We start from the raw sequence: 20335 nt of genomic DNA on the forward strand, positions 1-20335 counted from the left end.
CTACAGTATTTATTCTATCCACTGCACCAAATGCACAATGTGTGATTATTTGTCCTACTTCCTCACCCGTTGTGTATCTACAGCTCTGTGACAATATCTGAACTGTATTAAAAGCAAAGTGTAGAGATTACATCATAACATACGAGCCTCGTTTTTTTAATCCATCTCGTTTTTACTGACAAACCTCCAACAAGAAGCAGAGACATACTTTAATAAAACAGAAGTCTGCAGTGACAGCATGCAAATCCTTAATTCAACCAGTTAACAGACAGAAATTGTTTCCCCAACAACCGTCAACTAAATCTAGAAATAAGAGCCAACTTCGAATGCAGTCAATAAGGTTCTAACCCAGATATTTACAATATGAGTATGAAAAATGTACAAAATGGCCCTTTAACACAGTGAAATCTACCAAGTCTCGTAGCTTGATATTAGAATTTAAGAGGAAGTCAATGGGAGAGATGTTCAACCTTTTCATAGGGTTCTCCAGGTCAATGCTGTCAACATGTCTCCACATCAGGGTTAGTATTAGTTAAGTGGAACATTCACTTATATTTCTAGCTTGGAACCTAACTAATATGCACCCTTTATATATTTTTTTATATCAACCGTTAATTAATGACGGTGGCTTTCACATAGATCCATATCAGAATGTCAAATATGTCAACTAACACAGTTTTTTGGCTTTTTGACTTTCACTTTTCACATTTCACAAACATGTCAGAATGTGTGATATATTTTACTCATCAAGCGATGACACCAACCAGTTAATGAGTCAGTTAATGAATATTCACAACAGTTAATCATTCCTGTGGATGTATGTTTTCTGCATTTACAACAGTGAGGGGACTATTAGAAATCAGTTAATTGGGGGTTTAAAACAATCTATTTAACAGGATGGTGAGTGACATAAATGTTTCTAATGAGTAAGTAGGCTGATTCAATATTCACAAAGGTGGCCCCCAGGTAATGAATATGTGTGCTTTGTTATCAGAGGCCATCAAGACTGACCTTTGAATAACTGCTTTTCCTTCCCTCCTCTGAATCAGAAGTCAAATACAGCTACATTACATATTCAAAAATAAAGTTTTTTCTCAATATTTTAGGCAACAACGATAACCACGCAATCCCAAACCTTCCTTGCTCTGCTGTGCTTAAAGGAGTAAAATCTGCTGGTCACGTTTATTCCAAGGCAGCCATCCACATCATTCTAATACTATGTAGAGTTTGACATCAGATGAGATCACTACTTCGAAAAACCCAGACCTCCGCTAATGTTATATTCCGTCTAGATTATGGCAGGTTGATGCTCGGTGGTCCCTCTCCTCAGCGTCTGGCGCTTCTCGAGACCAGCCAGCTGAGCTGATAGGCATGACATCTACAAGGCAGATACTCGGACAATGTTGCTCTGAGAGTATGCGGTGGTGCTGGAGCCGTCCCCGTCTGATGAGGTCACCACCGGGGCCGACAGGGTGACCATGGAGGGAGAGATGTAAGGGTCGTCACATTTCAAGGGCACAGTCTCATCGAGTTTGGCATTCAGGCTGGAGCGGCTGTGGAAACAAACGGGATGAAAGAAGGTGAGCCGCGACCTTGTGAACGTACTGTACTGTGCGCAAGCGCTGATAAAACAGCACATACGTTACAAAATGCATTCCTATTCTACGTGAAGGAACATTTTTCTCTACAGAATAAATGGATAAATGAGCATTAGCTGGGCACTGCAGCTGTAAGAGGACACACTATGCTTCAGGCTCATTCTGTATAGATTTACACTATGAAATGTTTTGAGATGTGGGCAGATTCACTTGCTAATTGCATACAAAAATATTACCACATGCACGAGCAGGCACATACATTGTTCAGGTATTATGTGATTACTGTGTGAGATATTCAGCTCGGAGGCTTGTGCTATATAACGCTCAACAGTAACCCCTCTTTCCAGATGCAGCGTCCTAGTTCTGGATAATCCACAAAACATGTTGTCAGTTTTCACTGAGAGTAGGGACTAATTATTTCATAAAAAGCAGCTTCACTAACAACTCTTCTATATAAGGTTAAAGCCAAGGTGCCGTGCATCATCCAGCGCCTGTGTGTCTGCAGGGGCATGTGGGTTGTTTTTCCCCTATAAGACCTAAGACATCTAACAACAGCACCAAGGGCTGGAAGCAGAAATGTCAGAGGCAGAAACACATGAAATGAAGCCAGTGCCGTCTGCAGGTAGCTGCTACTGGAGAACAGTGGAATAAATGTGACTTTTCATAATTCCAGATAAACAGGCCCTTTAAAATAATTATAGGCCACTTTGAAAATTACACGGTATAATAACAGTGGAGTACGTCCAATAATTACCATTACAAAACTATTTATAATTTTATTTAAAACATAGGAAAAGAATCAATTTAAAAGAGAATGAGCTTTTTTGTTCAGTCTACTGTAATGAACGAAATATATAATTTATTTCACCTGTACTTATATGCAGTACATATAAATATTACTCATATGCATAGACTCAATAAGGATAGTCATATTTTTCCAAGCAGAACCAGGTGTTTGTATCAAAAGAGACAAAACAGCAAAACATACAGACTACCTGTTGGCAACAGGCCTCTCTCTTATCTGTATGGTGCTGAGCTCCTGGTTGTTTGTGCTTGGCAGGCTGAAGCTGCTCTTCTTCCTGTGGCGCCTGGAGCAGCACGAGCCGAGGCCGTGCGGGGATGAAGACAGGGAAGAGGCTCGGGAGCCCGACTTGTTCATCACAGAGATCTCCATGCAGTTGGCTTGGAACGTCTGCTCGTCGACAAACTCGTGATTCTGCAGGGGGAAGAGGGTGGAAATTTGGATTCAGCGTTGCTCATGAATCACCCTATTACATCTGCGATGGGCTCTGCAAAATAATGAGTAAAGATGTTTCACGGTGAAGACTAAACGGATTGAACAGAATCCGCGGCAAAACAGTTAAATAATTGGAAAATTAGGCATCGGGGGAATCAAAATACATCGGCCCAGATGTCCATGTTAAGTGCCATCTGTGAAAACATTCACAACTGTTATTCCTGTGACAAACGAGCATGACTTGAAGGTCAGGCAGCACAAATCCGGCTTCACCAGCAGGGGGCGCAGTGGCGCCACGCAGTGTCTGATGCCAGGCTTCTTCCCCCGACCCCTTACTTCTGTCACTTCAGTCCTGCATCTAATGATGCACGACACGGGAGGTCTGATGTAAACATGTGCACTGCATCCTGCATAGCGTGAACCCTTCATTGACTTTATCCCAGACGACCAGCAGGAGGATCGTCTCGTGTTGTACTACTTGTCCACGTCCTCCTTTCAGGGTTTCGTGCTGCAAGTGTAAAACTCGTGTCAAAGCCAAAGGATTAAAGAGGCTTTCACATCTGTAAATTATAGATAGTGTAAAACAAAGTATGCTGCCTTATTTGGAGGGAATAATGTTACTGGCTGGCAAAGTCATGTTATTTGCAGCATGGTGCTGGCGGGGGGGCTCAGCAGCTCAGATGCATTATACTATTTTTAACTCATGCGGCACATGATATTTGTCTGTACCACAGTTTGTGCACAGACAAAAAAAACTTTCTGCTTACAACACGCCACCGTGGGCAGGTGCAGACCGCACGAGTGACGCAACTTTGCATAAAACGGATCTATTTTTTGCAGCGAGCTATTTTAAACCGTGTAAAAGTCCAATAGCGAGATATTAAAAATGAAAGCTGCCAAAGTGACTGTGTGTGTTTTTTTTAGTGGACACAGCGTTGGAGTTCGGGAAACAAAGAGGGATTTACCGTGGTTTTCTCCAGGCAGTGCAGCAGGTGATGGTGCTGGCTCTCAAACGGAGGGCTGGCAGCCTTTCCCACCAGGGCTTGTCCTGCCTCCTTGGAGGCCTTGGAACACACAAAGCAAAAGGAATATACTGTAGATGAGCGGGTACGGCCTCTGCATGGAAACAGAGTGTCAGGCAACAGCCGGCCGGTCGGTGATGTAGTGGAGAGTAGGCAAAGCACTGAGGGTTGAAATGCTGATCTGTAGCATGGCAGCCAATCTACTGAGAACCTAGTGAGATGAGGATGCTTCAGAGATGCAGAGAGACAGCAGCCCGTTACACCAACGTCCATGTTTCGTTGAATTAGTTATGCCAGTCTTTCGCTTATTTGGTGAGAAGGAGCGTAAAAGTCAAGTTCAAAGTGAACTCGGGACAGTGCAACAGCAGTGGCACACCTGGACACAGATCGGACGGATTGCACCAAACACAGCACGGGTTTCGGACAACATCGACACTACACACTTTGATGAAGCTCTGCACGGCTCTCGGATGGAAGGGATGTTGTGTTAGTCTGCACTACAACCTGGATGCTATAGAAGTAACACACAGAACACGCAGCAGATCAAAAACAGAGTTTAGAGGAGACAGCCCTATAGGTGACCTACTGTCCAGTAAGCCTTGGGTTCCCTCCTTTCCCCTCCAAACCCTGTTGGACAGACATGCAGAGCTCGTCATGAGTCAGTGTAACTGTCATGGTTTGTGCGACGCAAGAAGGCGAGTGCGCCTGCCTGGCCCCCCTGCTGTGTGGACAGAGAGAGAGTGTCGACCACGCATGTCAATGCTGCGGCTGAGGGGTGGGATGTAGGAGAGAGGACGATCACATTGAAGCACTGGAATGACAGCAGCCCATGTCACAGCATGATAGGTCGTCGTCCCCCACCCAGAGTATGGTGGCATGGCCCCCGAGCAGAGCGGCATGCAAGCGTCAGCGAGGCCCCAGTCCGTCAGCCCCCAAGCCGCTGCTTGGCCCCGTTACCTCCTCCAGCGAGTCGATCAGGAGCCCGTTTTGTTTGTAGCGCATATAGGCATTAGTGCCCCGAATCTTCGCGGCGCGGATTCTAGCAAGCCGAGTTTTCTGTTTGAACAAACAGACCTCTGTTTTAGCCCCTGACAGTTTGTCTGTCACAATAATTGGCTCTGTCTCCCACTGGCAGGCACAACATTTAGTAGGGAGAGCCTCTGCTTAAATGTACGATTAGCAAAATTTGCAGCGGCAAACACTTTTGGAAAGAAATGCACATATTGTTATTGAAAAGCTGCTGACACAATACTCTGAAGATCATTTGTTCTGTCCTTGTCACTCCCTCTCCTATTGCATTCCCCACTGAAATGTACTCAAGCAAGTTTAGCCCATCCACTACACGCATACACAGAGGCACAATAAAAGATTAATATTCGGAAAGATAGTGTTTGCCCTGTCATCTGTTACGTTTGGATAAGACAGGGACAGAGAAAGGAGGCAGATAGAAGCAAAGTAGAGAGAGAGAGAGAGAGAGAGAGAGAGAGAGAGAGGCAGAGTAGGAGGGGAGTCAGTACCCTCTGGGCTCGGCGCTTCTCCGCCCGCTGGCTTTGGTGGTAGATGCGGCTGAAGTTTGACACTATAACAGGGACGGGCAAGGCGATGACCAGCACCCCACTCAGAGAGCATATGGACCCGAACACCTTCCCCACGATGGTCTTTGGCACCATGTCTCCGTACCTGAAACACAGAGAACACGCCGCAGTGAGCTCGCTCCGTTCAAAGCACCCGCCCCGGAGGCTCGTTTCATCTGTGGTTTGGGCTATTTTTAATAGTCCTGAAATAGTTACAGTGACCTTGAATTATTTCACAACTTCAAACAAGAAGTCACACATTTGAAGTGATGTGAATAAATAGGACTTTTCTGAAGTATCTGCTCGCTGGCCTACTTTCCGCGTGTCATTGTGATGCTGCTCCTTGAAAACGCTGTTTCATATATAATTACACACCTGCTGGCACAAGCTAATGCTTTCATGTCGTGACCAAACGGGCTACAGATCCCCTGTGACCTCCGTTAGCCAAACAGCTTGTGAAAGATACAAGTAGTATCGCAATGAGCCAAAGCAAGAGCGGGAGGACACAGTGTGACGCTGAACCCTGGAGAGGCTGCTTAAGTGTGCCGGCCTCAGCGGCGCCCACTTGTGTTGTGCTCCTCTTTCCACATCATAATGGACCTTGAATATTAAATGCAAATATGTCGACGCACGTACAGTACGACGGAAGCGCATTAAAACCGTTCACGCTCGGGCTAAAAGACAGAAGCGCCTCTTGTGCAAATCCTGCACGGAGCTGATCCAACCGCAAACCCGAGCACGAGCGTGTCATTTCTCGGCGTCACACAAATGTTTAACAGGATACATTCGGCATGAACAGATTAATGGTTTTACATATGTCACACAGGCCTGAATCATCTCCATTACAGAGGTTAGAGCGTCTGTCTAGTACTGCAGACAGCTGGAACTGTCTGCGGGAGCAAGATAAAGCCAAAATCAAGCCGTCACGATCTCACTGTCTTTACATTAGCGGACACCTCCAGGAATTACAAGCGGCGCCGCTCAAGTGAACACGCCAGTGCAAACACAGTGACGTCCTGTCGACACACAGGGCTGAAGAACAGTCAATGCTATTAGGTAATTAGGGAGTAGCTCATTTCTCTGAGGCAATTAATTAAACGCGACACACAGGTACCTCACGCATCACCTCCATGTTGTGTTGGTATTGCAGGCCAGAGGGGTGTAACAGATAAAGCCTCCATGCAAAAAGATGAATCAGACTCGGAGCCTGTGTGTTTACCTCGTCTTCTAATATCTGGCTGTGTGCTGCGGAGGACCTCTGCGGAGGTTTGCAGGTGGGCGAGATGAATGATCGAGACCCTAATGCGCAAATGACCTGAGAAGACCATTACCTCCCGGGAGTAAGATGAATGCAGGTAGGAAAGGACATCAGCATTGCTCAGTGGCTGTGACAGCGGCGCGTCTCTCAAGTGAGGCAGCGTAATGTGAATGTATCGCTACACGGGAGGTTGACTATTTCATAAATGAAGTTGTCTAATGCCCACAGCCGTCTGCTTGAGTCATTAGCCCCAGGTTTCTGTCGCGCTGGGCCCCGCGGCCCGGGCTTTTACACGGCTGGCGATGGAAGATGTAGAAGTGGACATTTTAATATCACGCTTGATGGGACTTCATGTACAACAGTTTGCTTTCAAGTTGAATAATTTCACACGGACGTCATTAGTTGAACAGTTCATTACAGGTTAAGATGTTTCGCTGGGTACTCGCGGACGACAGGTGTCAGTTTCGCATAGATCCTGGACACAGTGTTGAAAGCCTGTTACAAGATCCATATAAAAAACACAGAACAGCATTCCTTGACATGAATGCGCCTGCTAATGTGTTTCATTTCAGTGGGAGGGGTGTCGAAGCGCTGTTAGATATGAAAATAAGCCTGAACACTCAACTGTGCAATACAATATATTGCAGTCCTTGCCTTTGTAAGCATCTTTTGAAAGCCAAGCATAGTAGTGAGCCGGCGAAAAAAAAAAAAAAAGAGAAAGGAGCAAGCACACTCTGGAGAGAGGCACTAACAGTGATGGATTGTTCATAAGGGGGAAGCTGAGATACACAAAGCTCTGCCTCCTGGATGATGGCAGAGGTAGGAATTAACAGCAGCAAGAGATTAAAGTAATGTTCCTGCTTTGTTCTTGTTGTCTCTGACTACCAGTTATCCACACTCGCTACCCAGAGCTGACATGGGTGAGACACAAAGATGGATGGCCAGATCCTTATCCGCCCTGCAGAGGAGGAAGAGGGGTGTCGGAATGACTGAGTATCAATTCCCCGGTTCCACCCACCTGAAACCACACTGCGCTCGTGCTCACACTGGTCTTAAAAACAACGCATTCTCCACAATGGTACTACAGTGAGATGACAGCATTGCAGATGAAGCCCAGCGCAGCGAGAGCACGGAGGTGGGGGGGCGCCCGCCTCAGACGGCGGAGGAGAAACGTCAGACTAAAAGGAATATTTGAATTCCAGAACCGGGGATGAATGTCCCCACCCAGCTCGGCTAATAGACCAATCAAACATTCATGAGTCCCTGTATCAACGTGCGGTGCCGGGTTTGTGTGGTTAACCTTAAAAGCGGCACAGCGTTCCATCAGGGGGTGCTCGGAGACAGACTTCTGTACATGACCTCACCGTCGCACAGCGAGCGGCGACACCCAGCAACACGGACACGCCTGAGACGCAGGAACACACAGGCAGTGTGTGTGTGCATGTGTTTGTGTGTACGTGTGTGTGTGTGCGTGCGTGCGTGCGTGCGTGCGTGCATGTGTGCGTGCGTGCGTGCATGTGTGCGTGCGTGTGTGTGTGTGTGTGAAAGGCCTTTAATTTGACATCTAGTTAAAGCAATCCCGCTTCCTAAAAAAGCAATCTTGTTCCTTGATTGTTTTCCAGAACCCTGTGTCTGAAATCTGACTGCCATCTGGTAAGCGAGAAAAAAAAAAAGAGGAGGATATCTGGATGACTTTGTGAACACATCATTTGTTTGTTTTCCTTTTCACAGAAAGGGCATTACTCTTTATTCTAAAATCAAGCAAAATGGCATACAATTGTTTCAGCTGAAACGGGTGTAAATGATCAAAACTTGACCTTTTCCGGTTATTTGAGCCACGGCACCTGCTGCACACAAATAAAGCAGCCTATTAATGCATTTGGGAGCTGGCAGGAGGAAGGCAAACATCCCCTAAGTCAGCACAGCCTCTAGTTTCTGATGTAATCGTACCGGTCCAAAGTAAGTCCTGTTGTCCCACTAAGTCACACACCAGTTGAGACTGTCACCAGCAGCTTAGCAGTGCTGACAATCAGGCTCCAAGTAGTGCTGTGGCACATCCTTCAGCTGAGGGAGCTTTGTCAACAGTGGTAAAATCCAATCATCCACTGGCAACTCTGTCGTGGGGCTTGTAGCTCCCCCGTCCAGCGTTTCACCATGAAACTAAATTACCTTCTGTAGAAGTAGTAACTGATTTAAAGCACATTTAAAAAAAAGCGAAGGGAGTGAGTGATGCTCAAAGCTACTTGAGGTGTTTGATTCCACTGATGTGATAGATGAAGGTCAAGGTTTGTTAGAAGAAGAAAATCCCTTTGATTAAGATACTGTACTAAGTTGCTGGACTGTAGGTGCCATTCTATTAAATCCGTCACGGTAAAGACATTAAATATCTACCCCATCAAACTGCACTTTGATCTACTGTACTTTGATATTTCAATGAGAAGCAATGGAATGAAACTAATTTGATTAATACATTAAGCGTTTTGATTCATCATCTGATTAGAATCAAGACGAATTAAGCACACTGGTCTATCTCGTGCGCCATCTAAGCTCTGTTGTTTCAAGCCAATAATTACAGAGCGGTCTCCAATCTAATAATTTGAGTCTCAAATTAGTTTCTCACCTTCCTCCGTGAAACTAGTTTACCTTAAAATCACATCCAGCATTTTACTCGTGAACTCATGCTGGACATACTGACCTCTGCTGATGGTGTGCTTTTGAAATGCTAAGATGTTTATGTTGAAAAGCTCGACATCAGGGTCAGGGATTTTTTTAATCCAGCACAGGAGTTTGATCAAATGATCAAATCCATACGTGCTATCTGCAGCAGGTGTCTTTGATAATTCTGTGAATGCATGATTTATTCTTTGACCTTCACCAAACACCCCGCTGCACCGAGCTCCTCATCAATGCTTCCTGAAGTAATTCACTCGCTCAGTTTCACAGTTCAATGATTTCTACAGCACAGACAAGCCAAAGCTGTCAGGCCCAAACCTGTCAATTATCCGGAAACTCTGATACTGTCACTGACTGTACCAATCACAAGTTGATAATGAAAGGGAGAAGCATTAAACTGGGCAGGGACATCAGGATAGTGGCAAGGTCGGGACGTATGGCGTACTCTTACAGAGGTGACATCTCCTGCAGGCCTGATGTGGAATGTAAAGCTGCTGCAGGGATCAAAGGGTGTCAGCGTGGACACAACATTAAAATCTTATCTAAGCACTTGACATAGGAGTGATGAAGTCTTACACTGACCAACCGAGAAGAGCTCCGTATTTTACAAATCGTGACAAGGAGCAAATGGAGCAATGCTCCATGACAATACAGCTCTCTTCCTTCTCCACAAGGCTGAAAGAGCACAATATCCATCCTCGCTGACAGTTAAAAAGATGTACCAAAAAATGCAATTTTCTTCCTGAACTCCATCGTGCTCCTACAACTATGAATTCCGAATCTCTAGAAAATGGATTTTACCGTCCGCATGTCATAAGGCATGCGATCATGAATGACAGGGAGGTATACATTTTCTGGGCTTGTGTTTGTGAATGCCGCAAGATTTATGAAGTACTGGGAGAGGTCTGCAGGGTGGTTATGTCATATTAAGAGCCCTCATAAAAAATTCAGTTAAAAAACAAGAGAGGCACGGCTCTATGATCTGTCTTTTCTGAGCCAATAGGCATCATGAATCTGAACATTAAGTACAAACAGACAAATACACCAAGCAAAGACTGCCGCAACTCCAGACAAGTAACAACGCTTGTTGAATAAAGGGAAACCACCTCCGGTGCAGCCGGTCTTTAAAGCATTACTATATTGCATGAAGCGTTAGGTTGTTTGGTTAAATATTAAGCACGTTCTGTGCACGAACAGAATGTAAAACAAGTCAAATATTTGTATCACCAGAGAGACGAGCAGCATCGCTGGTGGCGAATATGCTGCAGTGGACCGGCGCCACTATGACCCACTGCAACAAAACCTACGAGGAGATACAGCACAAGGTTTCAGGAATCAAAAGCACAATAAATGAACATGATCTCCAGCATGATCCCTAAACACCGCGCATCATTCCTGATGTTCTGCACTGCATCTCTGGGTACAGCCTGGAGCACACATCCATAACGATGCCTCTCTTGGGTTTGGACACCAAAGACTGATGGGATTAAGAGTGTGTGGGCTGATAGGACTCTGCTCTGATGCTATCCCTCAGATATACATCATTATGGAGGGGGGAATCCCACAGGCGCTGGGATTAGCCCGCTAGATTTTCACTGCAGGTGATAAGGGAGAGAAGGGGATTTGGCCAGAACTATACAACATAATGGCGAGATGGGAAAGTACAGATAGGAGGGATACAGAGAACTACACTGCCTGGTGTAATGTGTGCAGTAAGGAAAACTGAGTGCTCAAGTACACGGAGAAGAACAACAGCTACAGGGAAGGACAACTTTGAGACAGGTGAACATCACCAGCTCCCTGACTACATCGTTCTAACTGGATGGATTGCGAAGCAGACGTCAGAGCTATTTCTCTGTTTTCCACAGTCCAGCCGCCCCGAGATGTGTGGAAGCCACCGAGTAGAAGCGAAGGTCGGCGCGTGAAGTTAAGGGAAGCAGCCCTGGCGTGCGTGGCTACCTGCTCCAATGCATTGTAAATGAAGACATTGTGATGCAGCGGTGTCAGTGTGGCTTTGATCTCCACCCCAGAGTCTCCGGAAACACACGGCTCCAATAAAGACCAATGAAATAGCTCTATTTTAGCCATGGAGACACAGATAAAGCATATGGAATAATCCTCACACATATAGCTCTGGCAAAGGCATCTCAGCTCTTTCCCGCTCACATATCAAACATGTATTCCCTCAGCCCCCCCAAATCCCAGCTTAACCCTCACCCCACAAAACCAGGCGGCTAGTTATCACTGCGGCTTTGACATTAGCATGCACGCCCTCACTCATTTGGGAGATCTTCTTAAGAGTCAGGGATGATAAAAAGCTTTCCTCTCTACCGCTCTTCCATTCCTGACTTTGACTCACCCTTCCTCTGCCCGGACCTGCCTGCCTCTAACTATGAGTTGGAGATGAAACGCTTCATTCTCTTTCTTTCCCTCCACCTTTTCTATTATCATGCAGTGCTAGCACAGCCCTGCTTGACATTTTTCTTTTCTTCTGCTATTCGCCAGTCTGGCAGTGTACACCTGCTGACACGTGAGAAACAACTGCTGTCCTATGCAAAAAAGCCAGCCTTATTTCCCTGCCATTATACGGCAAGTCACGCCACATTGTCGTGATTACCATCAATTCCTTCTGGCAGTTTTGTCTAATTACTAAATAAATGGGTGATCCGAATTAATAGAAGTTTTACGAGGGTTAAGCATCCACATGGACGCATAAAAAGCGCTCTATCATGCAAAAAACACTGGCAGTGTGGATACTGCAATGGGATCAAAACATGTCAAGTCATCAAAACATGAGGAAACAGTTACATTAAATTTCATCATTACGTTACTGTACAGTAAGTCAGAAAATCAAGGGCTAAAAATACTCTCACAATGTCAATATACTACTTTGATAATGCAATTACACCACTTTGTGGCTGAACAGAGCAGACAAAGGAACATGGGGGGGGTGTGGGAGCATGGACGAGTGCACAAGCTATGGATTATGAGAGATAATGAAATGAAATCATCAAACACTCAAGCGATTATGTTAATGAACTAATTCCATATTCATTACAGGTTAATCGGCACGTGGGTAAGAGAGTGATGGCATTTACTCCGATTTAGATTTTACCTCACCTCTGGCGCGTTAAGACCTGGAGGCTGGGGCTGGGTGGGATTTAACGTGTAACTGCAGCAATTTAGAGATGACAAATTAGGAAAAGGAATAGACAGGTGATGAAAACGGTAATCATTAAAACAGGGGTGGTAGAAGAATTAGCACTATTTTTTTAAATGTGACATTTATGAAATACTAAAAAAAACGCACCTGAGAAATGTATCCCAAGTCTGATTACAAGCTGTATATGCTAATAGTCACCTAGTATTGACAAGATGATGCTTGAAAGTGACCCCTGTAACCTTTGTTGTGAGGTTAGCTGATGGAAAAGAAGAAAAACGTGAAAGGTCTCGTGAATTAGTGCCTCTGTGTTGAAAAAGGGAACGGGTCCAGGAGCCTCATCACACTGACAGCAGATTAGTGCTCCGCGGCGCCAGAGCAGACGGTGCAAGATTAACTTTGATGTGCGATTCCACACAGAGCAGCCGCTGGATATCAGTTCCCTTCACCAAATGGCCCCTTAACTCTGAGTCTGCAGTGTGTGCATTCATGAGCTACTGTATCTAAAAATCTGCCTTTTAAATGGCTGAGAGCCTGGGTTTCTGTGAAATTCTGTTCTTGTTAGTGTTGCATCTACTGCATAGTAAGAATTTACAGTTTTTAAATTTGCATATGCCTGTTTATGATGAATCTAATCGCTATTTTCTGAGACTCGAGTAGTTGCAGTTTCATACTGTGAATGCAACAAACCAAGGCTGGAAATAAAAATGTAGGATATCAAAGTAATTTTCTCTACAGAGATTCCAGCAGTGTTTCAAAACGAATCACAATCAAATGTGGTAATTTAATTTATAACTATTTACTCTCCTTTTAGAAGCTGCATTCTATCAATAAATAAAGTAAGAAGCATAAACCAGAAAGGGGATCTTATCCAGGTCTAGTACTGTATAGATTTCTATGATTATGTGACTTACTGTAGTCATTTATCATCAATCTGCAGGTTCCAAGAATATCAATCAAAAAGATCAAAAGATACAATAAAAATAGGAGCCCACAAAAGAGTGAGTCAACAAAGTCATAGTCAGCCTCACGCATGCATTTACACAATGTAGAGCAAACGAGAAAGTCTCAGTGTAATACATGCTGTGGTTGGAAGAGATCGATTTTACTCATGCTCGACACAAGAAAACTTCCACATTCTGTTTGAGGAGCAACTTTAAATTGTTTGGTTCAGCATTTAACGGCTGTAGAGCCTCAATTTCAGGTTTGCAGCTTGAAGATGTAGTTAATAGCCTACATTCTGTAAGTGTAGTACTCAATACACAAATGGCCTCCGATTATTTCTTATGCAGTCAAAGAGGCCTTTTAAATTCCTCTGTGTGTCTTTGAAACAAGCATCAAGGTACAAATTCCAGCCGCTTAAAAAAAAATATATAACCGCTGTGAGTTCAAAGCAACACTTCAAAATTTCCCACTGAAGCTGAGGGGCATAGCAGAGGTTGGGATGAGACAGAAAGAGTGGTGACGCGGAAAAATGCGCTCAGCACTCTGTCGGAGAGTGTGGACAGCAGCCAGGCAGCCGACAGCAGCCAGCCTCGATAACAGCGAGCACCAGGAACCCGCGAGAACCTGTGGGGGAGTATTATGGGGAAGGAGCTGCATCTCTCCTAGCAGCTGCTGACTTGCCCCGGGGGCAGAGTAGCAGCGTTAGCTGCAGTCACATCCGCCGTCTCCCCACCTGCACGCCGCCGCTGCATGCACATGGGGACATCATTACTTCCTTCTTTTTTCCATCTCACTTCACAAGACTTCTCCTGTCAAATCAAAAGAATGACATGAAAAATAATAACCCGGGGCCACGGGCGGAACAACAACACAGCCGAAAGGTCATTCTGCCAATGAAAATTCACACACAATCTATCAGTCATCAATGGGTTTATTGCTGTGTCTGCTTCTGCAGCAGGAGCCGGCTGAAGCTTGAATTAAACTGACCCTGGGCCAGCAGAAGAAACGTATACCTAATGACACATCCTATATTACTACAACTTTAAAACCTTTGGAAGATACTGTAATAATGTCAACGCGCTGAAGACAGTCCAAGCAAAGGAGTAGTAGCTTTGGCTCCACTACGACACATTTGAATGTACCGTTAACAAACGTGACTGAATGAAGGTTATTCATTTTAATCACACTACAGCACACGCCCCTCTCCCACTATCCCAGGGGGTTGCTATATTTAAGCACTTTTTCATTTCTTCTCCTTTTTTTTGGTCTTGGCTGATGGCAAGGCAATTGCTTTGTGGGATGTCTGCCCTTGAAGAATCAGACAACAGAAGGAGATATTTATACATACTGTAGATGTGGAGTGAGAGCAAGCTGTATCAAATTCAATGCCTTCCTCCTTGACTGTTTAGTGGAAAGAAATAAAATGGGAGCCTTTATTTCCACCTCACCTGCTTTAGTGCTTCTCAAGTTTATTTCCCTTTTTAAATGTTTCCTTCATATATGTGGTGTTGGCTTTGTACCTGTGCTGTAAAATTAGCTTTCTGTCCTGGGGGACAAAGGAAAAGGTGGAACGCTTGCCTCCCGTTTCACCCGCTCATTTGCTTACAGCGCTTTCTAATTGGACTTCTCCATCTGTGGAGATCTACAAATTGTTTTGTGGAGACACTACAGCTAAAACATGATATGGAGCACACAAATACATCAGGCATAGTCTTTCTGGAGCTCTGCCACACCTGACACTGTAAGACCAGTCTGTAAGAGCGTTTGTGTGATCTATAATCAGAAGTCCAGCAGCGTACAGGCTAGAGATAAGTACTGTAGATATACAATATATGCTGAGATCTGATATAAAGGTGACAGGAGCGGCTACTGAACTGATCTATCTGTAACACAGGACATCTGTCTGAGGAGGTTGACGCACTTAATAAAAATGATTTCACAAGATGACAATGTTGATAGATGCCTGAAACATAATTTCAGTAGTATTGACTGTATGTCACATGCACATCAAATAAATGTTCCTCCTCTGCAGCAAAGGTGGTAAGAGAATACAAACTCAATACTGAAGTAAAAGTGCAAGAACCTGCCTAAAAATACTCCACTAATAAACCCACACTTCAGGTCTAAAGACTCTGAATGTGTAGTAATGTAGTAGTAGTAAAACTAAGCATCTAAAGCAAATTTACCAATAGGCTGAAAGATGTCAGTTCCCAGATTTAGACATCATTAATAGTTTATTATATTTAAAATGACTTACACTTTAAAAAAGATGTGAAACAGCTGAGAGACGACATACTGTATCTCGCCATATATTTTACTTAAAAATTGTAGAATATTAGTTACTGCAGCTTTAACTACAGTGCATGAGTACTCACACCTCCACAGTTTCTACAAAGTAGATTTTGGCCCACAAAAAAAAGTTTTCCAGTTTTCCTTCCCATTCTAACCCAGAGTTGTTAAAGATATGGGAATGTATGTCCCTCACCTCTTTACATCCCATTGACTGGGAGTTGAATACTGAGGAGTGAGCAGTGGGACGTGTGACAGTGTATTTGTGGTGATGATTACAGCCCATTAACTTTGATGGATGCCATTTCATAGGAAAGACAATGGGAGTTGCAACGACGGCAGCGTAGCTTGTTTTTGTCACAAACATGTGCACACAAAAATTAGAGAGACGGGCCAGGAGGAGTAAATTATATCAAAGTCCGTGCAAAATTGATTTTCAGATCCAAATGAGGCCACTTTAACTTAGAGTAAGTGAGTTTGACATTAGAGGCTGATGCTGGGCCAGCCTGCGCATGCCTGAGTGCTGAGGCCTGATTCCCCTGTGACCTCCCGAGGACATCAAGGACCGGCTCCTGCACTTATACTGTATGTATGTGACTAACAACCACATCAGGAAAGCAGAGGGTGTGTGTGTGCGTTTATGTTATGTGTGTTTCAATATATGAAAGCGCGCGTCTGCATGTGCAAGTGGATGAGACTAAGCAGCATCAGAAATTGATTGCAGTGCCTGGCTTTATTAATGTTAACTGCCTGGACGGCTTTGTTCTCCGCTCAGCTCGCTTGCTTGTATTTGTCTTTCAGCCCGAGTGTCTGCTTTAGTCAAAATGAGACCCACTCCATTTGTCTGTGGTAGTTATGTAAAGGCCGTGCATGCCAGAAACCTCACTCTTAAGCTCCTCCACCGGGATTACGGACAATTGGCTGAGGGGAAAAATACAAATAATAATCAACTGTTTACGCCCGTCCACTAATACCTTGAAAAAAAGAATCCAGAGGGGCACATGGGCAGGAGATCCTCCAGGTAAAAGCTGAACCTGCAGTTCACGAACACCCAAACACACACTTCAACCTACGGCAGCCATCCTCCCTCCTGCACTGCTGAGGATTACAGGCAATTTACTGCAGGAATTCAACCGCACTAACCAGTTATTTTTAAATACAATACTCATCTTTTCTTCATCCTTCCCTATATCGACTATTTGGTGAGATGCAATTTTATTTTATACAGCAAGGCAAAGCTGAGCGGTCAAGTGTTTCATGATTGTGTTGCTGAACATCGTACAGGCAGCACATTAAAATTCAGCAGCTACGGTGCAGACATCTATAGACTCGGTTGTTTATCACACAACACTAGAAGCTTGGGTTAAGTTCTGCATCTAACACATCTCTATGTGTTGCCAGGTATCAATTGATGAATTAATGAAGCATCAGTTTACGGTAGGTGTCATTAATCAGCACGTACTATAGGTACAAAGCATGAAATCACAGCATGTGACAGGGAAACAACAAATGGTAAAATATACAATGTACGTGTTACAGTATACAATATACAAATATACTTAAAAACTTAAGCCTCAAAATGTACATGTATGAGCCTGCTTTACATTTCTATCATGACGTTTCACCTATTTTATTAACACAAACAGCAGCTCGCTTCTCAACGTATGAAGAGGCTAATTCCGACAACCACCTACTTTAGAGCAGCTAATGCGAGCGTTAGCTTTTTAAATCGCGCTAGCATGAAGCTAAACGTTAGCCACCTAGCTTTCAGCTTATATTGGAAATACGACATGATGTAAAGGCAAAGCGCTGGACATTTTACGGAAGCATATATGAAGTCTTATTCTTAGCACCTAATGACTTAAACCGTCCACTCTTTATCACCACCACGACAGACTCACCTGGAGACTCAAGCACCATGAACGTAGTTACGACAGAACGTTCACTTTACGGTACATTTGGACCATCTCTGTCTCTAGAAGGAATGAGAATCAAAACAAAAAATATGAGGATATGGCGATTTAATTTGGTCGGTGCATCGCTTTTACTACGATGATGTCAAATTAAAATCTCTAAAACAGGTCAAATAATTTCCTACTAAAACACACCGTACAATCACACAAGGTTGGTGTAAATGGACCTATTTGTAGCTTACCTAAGGAAATCCTGCTAAATTACTGGCGCTGCAGGCAAGAGAACTACAACACAATTACAGTAAAGCACCCTGACTGGCTGCCTCCCTCCCTGCAGCACTACAGAGTGTAACAGGTGACACATTAGCGGGGGGACGGCGGCATCCTGCACGGGCGCATGGAAAAAGGCTCGGATGAATGACTCATGTTTCACAAAGGTGTGAATTATCCGTCTGAAAACCAGTGCGCTCACAGAGAAACACGGTAACAAGGTAACATTTCGCAGTGATGAAAAAAAATCATCTGGAATACAAAATGAAACATATGAGTCAAGCAATGAGATATTAAAGTAAAAATGTTAGATCACAGTATTGTGAAACTCGTCTCACAGCGACAGCAGACTGAATAATGGCAGAGTAACCAAACATGTCATTTCATTGTAAAAATACAGACTCGGAGTCAGAAGTGACTGAGAGTCAGTGAGTGGATGGAAGGTGCTACTAGCTGCTTATGCGCAAACCTGAAAATGACGACAGTTTATCTCTGCGGGATAATAAATTATGCTGAATTACAGAGAGGGGACAGACACTGATACGCGCTGCCTCCTACCTGTCACGTGACTGCTGTGAATTTACAGTGGGCGGGCTCAATAAAAACATCATTACCAATTCCCTCCGTGGAGATTTAGAGCCCAATTCTTGCTGAGACGGTGGCAGTGAACTTGTTGATTTAACGCCCTGATATTTTTCGCACCGGATTGTAGTGATTCCGTTGCGTCACGCGGTGAAGTCGCCGACGTTTAAAACAAACCTGGCGCTTCTCACAAGGTGGCAGTTACTGCGGCAGCAGGTGGAGCTTTACAATACCTCATCAGTAATAATAAATATAATAACACATACGTGTGTATTATCGATCTATAAAAATATATCGCATTTTGCACTGCGCTTACTGTGCGTTGGATCAGCTGGAATAAAAGGAGACAGGAAGGACAACGGAAACCTGGAGGGGACACTGATACACCTGTACATGTAAAATTAGTTTGAGGTGAACGAGAAAAATATGCCCCAGAGCACATGGCCTGTTTAGTTTAGGTTTGACCAAATGGCCTACATTAGGTGATATATTTGGCTATTTTTAGAAGCTGGGGCAGGCAGGAAACAGCTGCCATGCGTCAGGGTGACAGGCTGACATCCCTCATCTCAGCGGGACCTCCCTGGCAGGCAGACAGGAGGAAGTTCTTTATACCTAAACTGAAATGGGACACAGCCTCTTATCATTCACACTACACACAGAAACTAATAATCTATAGCGCCTGTGGCAAAGACTCAACAATGGAAGTGGGTTAACAGTGGCGGCTTTGGGCAGCTCGCTTCAAAACCACACCTGTGTGCTTTACAGAGATCTGTATTCTGTCTTTATAGGGAGCGCTGTGGATCCCATTCAAGCGGGATCAGTATTGATCGCGGGCGCCTTTCATTGTGGCATCCTGGTGCTGTAAACTGGCACAAGATTCCTCCGCTCCGACAAAAAATGACACGGTTCATGAACAGTGAAACAGGGCTTAAAGCTGACAAACAGGCTGAATCAATATTCATGACTGCGCCATGAATCTGCACACGTCGGGGGATTATAAATGGGCTGTAAACGCGGGTTTCAATTAATGCGTTAGCATCAAAGTTTTACAGCTGTCTCTGTAACTGATGGAAAGCCATGCTTTATGTTTGCCTGTCATACATGAAAGTCCGTATTGATTTTGCTGCTTTCACAGGATACAACACAGTGTTAACATACACGCCGTTATACTTTAAAAGTATGTCAGCGTGAAATGAATGTATGCTCTGCAGCACTTAAGTGTAGGTGCTTCACAAACTAGGGTAACTGTCAAGGTAATGAATTTCCCTCATTTTACCCTGGTTAATGTTTTGCTGAGAGGCTTTAAAAACAGCATGACCTTCTTTTTAAAACCTTTTTCTGCGTTGATATCCAGATGAGGTGTTAAAGAGGCAGAAGTTACATCACTCTCGGAACTCGTCTGCTTCGTATGGGCGGCAGCCTGGTGCTTGCTATTAGGTATAATCTCTGAATCTCTGCTGATCACAGATGTTGCCTGAGGGGCGTTTTTGATAAAGAGACAAATGTCAGGGGGAGGGATTATACACACTCTGGCATTATAAAACCTGGCACCGCTTCAAGATACTGTGTTTACTATGCCGTCCAATGCGCCCGGGAGAAATAATCGGTGCAAAGAGCAAAACACCCCTCCGAAACACATCACAGTGACAAGTGGAACTATCATTAGCTTCCTCTTAACTTTCTAGACTGGCGCCGGTGCCGCGTAGCTGGATTTTAAAGTCAGCGAGGAGGCAAAGGTTGGTTTGGGTTCAGCCAATGCAGAGTGATACTCTTTAAATGCCACTGTTGAGTGCTGTCATGTTCTAGCACCACTG

At 44.4% G+C, this 20335-nt stretch overlaps 1 protein-coding gene across 7 annotated transcripts in view; it reads right to left on the reverse strand.

Annotated features, from left to right (window-relative positions):
• Positions 1 to 135: 135 nt before the first annotated feature.
• Positions 136 to 20335, reverse strand: part of LOC114856847 (potassium voltage-gated channel subfamily D member 2-like) — a 31227-nt gene continuing 11027 nt past the window's right edge. For 2 of the 7 annotated variants that reach the window (XM_029152648.3, XM_029152647.3), the window contains exons 3-7: positions 5375 to 5537; positions 4815 to 4913; positions 3801 to 3899; positions 2591 to 2814; positions 136 to 1553 (exon numbers count right to left, since the gene is read on the reverse strand). In XM_029152648.3, the coding sequence (XP_029008481.1) occupies positions 1379 to 1553; positions 2591 to 2814; positions 3801 to 3899; positions 4815 to 4913; positions 5375 to 5537 (760 nt within the window). In that variant the 3' untranslated portion in view covers positions 136 to 1378. The other 5 variants (XM_029152649.3, XM_029152650.3, XM_029152651.3 and 2 more) reach the window with 5 other exon arrangements.

Source organism: Betta splendens, chromosome 6 (assembly GCF_900634795.4).
Source record: "Betta splendens chromosome 6, fBetSpl5.4, whole genome shotgun sequence".
In the NCBI taxonomy this organism is placed as follows: Eukaryota; Metazoa; Chordata; class Actinopteri; order Anabantiformes; family Osphronemidae; genus Betta; species Betta splendens.